General features: G+C 38.1%; 1 protein-coding gene across 1 annotated transcript; it reads right to left on the bottom strand.

Annotated features, from left to right (window-relative positions):
• Nucleotides 1-6,203: 6,203 nt before the first annotated feature.
• On the bottom strand, nt 6,204-6,686 carry LOC102800821 (uncharacterized). The gene has a single exon (XM_006818531.1). It carries the CDS (start codon nt 6,684-6,686, stop codon nt 6,204-6,206), a length of 483 nt encoding a protein of 160 aa, XP_006818594.1.
• Nucleotides 6,687-7,232: the final 546 nt, after the last annotated feature.

Raw genomic sequence — 7,232 nt, 5'->3', positions numbered from 1 at the left:
TTAGTGTAACATCGCAGTGGAACACCACCATCATCTATCGGCTTCCCTGCCTTCATTCGAGCTGATCTAATCATAGAATGTTTAATCATCTCGTGTGTTTATCCAAGTATATCCAATACTGAGACTGATAACCATCAACATTCAGCTTCAGAATCTCCTTCTCCGTTTCAGCCATTGGGACTTTCAACTCTTTAAGTCTTCGTTTGAAATTCTTCTTATCCACAGCATCCACTATACCTCTTCGGGACTGTCCTTTCTTCCAAATGTCTTCACGAGAAAGAAACTCTGGTCAGCAACATCTTTGATTCCGATTTTTTTAGAAACATATTGCAGTTTGCACGGAAATGGAGAAAACACCTCAAGCCAACAGCCTTTGGAAACTATTCTGCCAGTTCCTGTACTAAGTCTTTCTCTCCATCTGTTAGATAACTTCTCAGTTTTTCTCTCAGCTCTCTTATGAAGAATGTGATACAGCATACAATTTTCTGAAAGGTGGTATAATCTTTGCAGTGGTGTAGTCCAACAGGTCCTAGAAACACTGGTGGTTGGCCCGAAATCTTGATTTTTAACAGCAAGTGCCTGTAAGTGAAGGGGCGAGATTCACATTTCCCAATCATGAATGTTGGATCAACTCAAAGTGGATAGCTTAAAATCTCCTCACTACAAAATCGTTTCATATCAAAAATTTGCTGTTTTGTACCAAGTACCCACATGTCACAAGGATACGTCTTATGCCCCAACACAACAGGATCACCATTTTCATGTTTTACTCATATTCATATTCTTTCAAGTCTTTCACATAGTCACTTGATGTTACATTTTTCACTTTAACCTTCATTTCTCTCAGGGTCTTCCTATTGAGCAATCACCAGGATGTGTTGCTTGAAGTGCTCCTTCAGTTTCATCACGCAGCATCTTATGCACAACAGCAGTGGAGGTCCCTTGTGACAATTATTCCTTTGCCTTAGCAGAAGTGGCCTTTCGTTTACTGTGAAATGTTTTTTTCCCTTTCCCTCCATATGTAGGCACCTCAAAATCTACTGATGTTTCTCCATTATAAATGTGGCATTGTAGAAGTGCGACTGAATTTACAGGTTTTTTATCTTGTCTGTCATATAAAAGGATGACTTTACCAAATGAAATTTCTTTTTGAATTTATGTGAATCGAAATTCATTATCCTTAACAGGGCTGATTTTCGTGTTTGCACTTAGGATATACACTTACAACTCTGTATCAACCTCTTCACACTCCTCCAATCTACAGCCTATAAGCTGGGTATGTATAAATGTCCCATTCATGTCACTTCTTATGTCATCTATACAAGTGAAAGAATTGAGATTCATAAGAAATGCAGCATTCTCTCGACATGTTGGGGGTACCTGCTTACACTTAGATTGTTGATGATTTACTTTCTTTAAAATTTGAACTGCTTCTGTTGGCGTGTACCTCCGACTTTTACCCGTGGAATAGCAGGGAAATTTACTGTCACTATTGCAGTATTTCTGAGAACCAATATCATCATCATCACTGTCGGAGATCAAAATTGCTCCAAAATCTGAAATGAAACATAGCAACAAAATGATTTTTGTAGTTTTAATCACAGCGTGTTCAAAAGCCTACAGACTAAATTCAGACTTGCATTTTGAAGCATTGTTAACCCCTTGGCAGACACTATCAACTTTTGACACCATTGACAAAATAGTTATTTTCATGGCCTGCTCGTTTCCGTGTCAAACCTTTTGATCAAAAAAATAATACTAATGTCAGAATATATCTGCCCGGTCCAAATTACAGAAAATGTGAAAATATTTGCAGCAAATTTTAGTTGGAAAGAATATTTTGCTGTCAAGGGTTAAAGACTCAAATGTCTGCCACATAAACGCCATTGTATTCATTTCTTATATTACTAGTAGGGTACTATAAACTGTCTTAGAAACTAGTCATTGTGAAATAAGCATTCATATTAGGATAGTTAGGATACTCCTGTTGAAAATATTCCAGAAATGCTCATTGGCATATGCTGAGTTTTGTAGGATAAAACCACAGTACCCATAGGTTAACAATTCTAATTACCATATTATCAGCTGATAAAATACAATATTTATCGATATGCATATGTATAGAAGTTAATTGCTACAGGCATGCTCAAGATGTTTGTCAAAAACTGTCAGTCGGCCATCTTTGATCTGATTGTGAAACAAATTGTAATGGACAAGTATATTGACATGCATACCTCATGTACCAAATTTGAATGAAAACTGACAAAGCATATCATGTTTTCAAAAAAACAAGATGGCCTCCAGTCGGCCATCTTCGATCCAATCATTAAATCATTGCATCTGCACAAGTCCCAGATAAGGTACTATGTATGTACAAAGTTTGAAACGAATCAGTCCAGGGATATTCAAGATACAGTTTCGGACGAATAGACGCATGCACAGACAGATGCCCCGTTTTGGACTTCATCCACTAGTCTGGAATAGCATTCATTAAAATTCAAAATGGCCAGCAGTCAGCCATATTTTTTTCATATCAGTAAGTAATTTGGCATGCATATCATCCATTTCCTCGTTTGAAAAAAATTCTCTTTTTACAGTGGCTGGTGCATTTATCTACAAAAAGCAACAAAAATAAAAAAAAATAATTATGTCAATGATTCCATTACTACTTGAATGAGCTAGAGTTTTTGAGCTAGAAATGCTGATCATGAAAGTACTGCCTGTTTCTGACTTTGTCCGAATAGGGAAAATCACACAACATTGATACAAACCTGAGATGCAGGATTTCCTGTGATTTCCAGACCATTATCGGGAGAAAAAGTCAGGTCAATCACTGTACTGTCCAGGTCTTTCCTTCGTTTCATGTCAGTTGACTCTGATTTAATTGTCATTGGTGCGGATGGGTGCATTAAACTAAAGTGCTTAGATATTTCTGACTCACAATCAACATCTTTCTGACATATTGGACACTTCATGTATTTTGAAGGAGAATGCAACAATGCCACATGTGTCATCAGCGTATTCTCATCTCAGAATGATGAACTGCTACAACCTTTCATAGGACATGGATACATCTAAAAACAAAAAAACTCAACAACATACAAGTTTGACATTTAATGATCCTTTAAATTACTTATACATTAGTCAGAACCTACGCATCAAATTTATCACTGCATAAATACTAGTCTTACAATGATTTGTTTGGTTATTTTTTCCTGCCATCAATGTATTGTGCAAAATTGGACTAGACTGTGTATGTAATATATACTTCCAGATCAGAAGAAATTTATAATTATATTCATATGACTGAATAAATGCAGAAAAACATTGAAATCTAAGTTGGCAATACAGTTACCATAGCAACCAGCATCAATTGATCTGAACAAATGGGGAAACCCTTTTATTTATAGTGCTACATAGGTAAAAGTATATCTGGACATAGTCTTCTCTTCATGCGGTAAATGAAAGTACCTGATATGTACACAAGGAAATTAACAAATGACCATGCTTTGTGGCGCTACCACAGGATTATTTATTGGACAGTTTGCCAAACATACGGACAAGTCCTACCTTTAGAAGTATATATGCTTATTTTACAGTGTTAGGGAATCAAAATATACATCAAGCAAAGTACGTTTTTCAAATCGAACGTGAAAGAGCATGTCGATTTTTCAACTCCAATTGGAGCATGTGGCAAAAAAATATTGACGAACATGCTTGTCTTGCATGCATTAATATATTCTTGTCGGATCAGCATCAAAATATACACTGGTATTCAGGGAGGCTGGCATAAATAGTGACACTATAAAATTGGCTTACCTTGAACTTCTTGATGTACCTCTATGTGTGTGTCGGCTCATATGAACGTCTTCTGCTCAAACAGCAAAAAGACGCGCAACGCGCGCATTGATTTACCGGGAAATAATTGTGAGTATCGTCGTCGTCTCGAAGACTCAAAAGTGTCACGACACAGTGGCGAGAGATGTCAGGCTTTTAAAAATCACACATGAAATGACATCCAGCTGAAATGTATGCAGCAAGTATCTAATGATACACAAAATCGCTGCACAATGCAAGAACTACTTTACGTGACCATAGTACATTCACCAAATACGCCCGATACGATCGTTCATATACAAAAATACATTTTACCCACATTTTATTGTTCAAGTCAGTAGATCATTAAGACGTGGATTATGATGTTTCAAATATTTAAAATTATAATATTAATTATATATTATTCTTTGATACTCAGTTTCTGAGGCTCTGAGCCCTGACGTCTGAGGCTCTGAGCCTATGAGGCCCTGACCTCTGAAAAGTCAACCACACCAAGCGAGACACTATCGCAAACTACACAGATGGGAGAGATGTACTTGTCAGCGTGCCGTGTTAGCATTCCTCTTCTAAAAAAGAACTCGTTTCGAGACCAGGACATTCAGTTGTAATTCCCTTAGAGTAAAATGTCTGAGCCTTTCCAATGACTCTTGCTTAATTTGTTGAAATTTCTTCCTGAATGTTTTTATGCAGAGTCGACGCTCTCAGATCACATATTCCGCACGCATACGAACTGACAAGATGTAGATCGATCATCTATGTCACAACAAATTCGATTTCTTCGCATGTCGTAGTTCTGTTGATCCCGCGAAACAGTCTCTTCCAGGTTTCTATATTTTCATTTTGACTGCCACAAACAATACACGATGTTTCCTTGGTTCAAGGCGATTTAATATTTTGCTTTGCTATTTTGGTTGGAGTGACTGTATTCATTGTGTTCATAACGTGAACAACCAACGCGGGTCATTTAGAATAAATTTCCATACATTATGTTAATATAATTTATTTTGTGACGTCAGCATCAACTATGAATTATTCATATCAACTAGAACCCTGCAGACGTGGACAGTCTCTCGGGACTAAAGTCCCTTGCGTGAAATGGTTCGCATTTCTCACAACACGCTTTCGGCGTTCAAATGTCTAGGAAACACAATTACATTAGGCCCGAGGACTTTCGACAGTCTATTCGTTGTGCAAAAATACATCATAAAATGATTGTAATTTGTACACGCTACCGAGTAAAAAATGGTTCTTCATTGTCGTTGTCACTACTACAACTACTGAGTAGCGGCACGTTTCTCTTCTTAGACATCATTTTCCTATTATTATTTGTTATGGCGTTCAAAGCATAATTATCGTGATACTGACGCGTGTACTCGGTTGTACGTACCGCAATGTGAACAGATTAAAACAGCATGACATCCAACGAAAATAACTATCGAAATTATCAGCCCGAAAAGTCCGTATATCAACCAGTCGGCAACCAGTCCGCAACGACTGATGCTGACACTATCATACTCCCCATGAATGCTATGGAATATGTTAGGTTATAACCACTGCGAAATATCGAATACGCGGTAAGTGAGGCCCGAATTAGAGACGATTTTTAAAGGTGTTATTTGATAGCCGTCACGTTGTCGGTCTTGCTGGTGATCACGATATTACGGAACGTGATGTTTTTACACCAGTCACAAACACCGGGACCCCTTCTAGACGATAGTAAAAATGCTGCATATTACGTAAATTAGATACACATTCACGGTTATCGAAAATTAAATTGCTAAGTTCTAAATTACCCGACGTTATCACAATCACATCCAGTAACGTTGGCGAATTATGGGTCACTGTAGACTGGACCCCCTCGTGTATGAGTAGTTCATGAGCTTTCATAATTACAAGATTTGTAAACTTATGATATGGAGGCAGTAAAGCAGGGAATTTCGTAACAAAGTCTAACGGTGCATTGTGTATGCGGCGATCACATCGCAGGATGTCTTCGTTAACCAGAAACAAGTTCAACTGTTGAACAATTGGGGCATGTTTACGATCGCGTATTCGGAGAGAATGTACGACGTCCCTATAATTAGAGCGTTGTAGGTCAGTGGTTCATCTCTTCTCGGCAGACAGTTGCACGTTGTTATAGTTTGGTGACCTCTTTAATTTGTTTACAAATCAAAGTACGTATGCGGTTATTCGTAGTAATTTATCCAGTTTGTTATAGTTATTTATATCCACAACGTATGCCAATATCGTCCAAAACTGGGTCAGAACCAGTATTATTGTCGCCCGTAACAATATTCCGATACGAGGGAATATAATCCAAGCGTAAAATGACTACTTAAGCCCTCCATGGCTCATTTACGGCGGTGTCAAAAGCGTAATGCAATACGAAAAGTGGTTGTTGCAGAATCCTTTTTAACGGCGCGGTGCGGTAAATAGTGTCCGATATCTGGATCGGGGTAATTGACCTCAGAAATGGAACCGCATTGTTTCTGTTCGCTAATAATGTCATCGTATTTTGCGATAAGTTTCGGGGTGAGTTGACGAATCATACTCCGTGTGCGGCGTGTTGTCACGTCATAGTTTGTCGGTAATGGTGGGTGATCTTTTTTCCAAGGTAATTTGGCAGTGTATTTCCCATTATCGATCGAAAGATACGAGTCTGTGTAGGTTTCCAAACAGTTCATCGACTTCCGGGTTGTCTTTTGTTTCAATAAGCTCTCGATCCCACACATTTCGGATATTTGCTTCGTTCTTAGGGTGAATGTCAGGAAGTGTCCCTCTGTTTTGCGATTGAAATCAGGAATAAGAGAACACTTTGGAGGCTCTGAAATATGATTCTCTGTGGTCATGACGTGTAGAATACGAACAACAGTCCACGACTCGGCTCACACCAGACGGGCCGGATAACAAGTCGCCGAATTTTGATGAAACTGCGGTTGGACCAGTCTTGCCATGAATTACTTGTGAACCAACGTATGACAAATATAAGTCGGCCCAAAACATAAAATATGATGAAACTTCATTCTATCATAGCCCAACTAGACTTTTTTTAGATTTTTGAAATCTCATAAAATGTATTTAATAAAGGCGTACAAGAAGCGTGGTGTATTAGAGCTAATCACGTCTGGGGGTACATCACTCTTCAAGCCACAACTGTTTGTCGTTGATGGCAGTATCATGATGCGTGAGTAATTGTACTTAACGAGCAATTTAAAAACAAGCTATATAGGAATTCGGACTTTTTTATATTTTTGCAACTCTTATAGCTAATGCACATTTTAAATTGTAAACGGTTATACACACCATGTACGGATAAATATTATGAGGCAGTTCCCGGAAAACATCAAAATAAATGTAATTTACAATGGGCGTACTCTGCGTACATGACGTGGAAG

The sequence above is a fragment of the Saccoglossus kowalevskii genome, chromosome 12 (assembly GCF_978046115.1).
Source record: "Saccoglossus kowalevskii chromosome 12, keSacKowa6.1, whole genome shotgun sequence".
Classification (NCBI taxonomy): domain Eukaryota; kingdom Metazoa; phylum Hemichordata; class Enteropneusta; family Harrimaniidae; genus Saccoglossus; species Saccoglossus kowalevskii.
The sequence above is the reverse complement of the archived record's forward strand: the minus strand, read 5'-3'. Positions and strand labels throughout refer to the sequence as shown.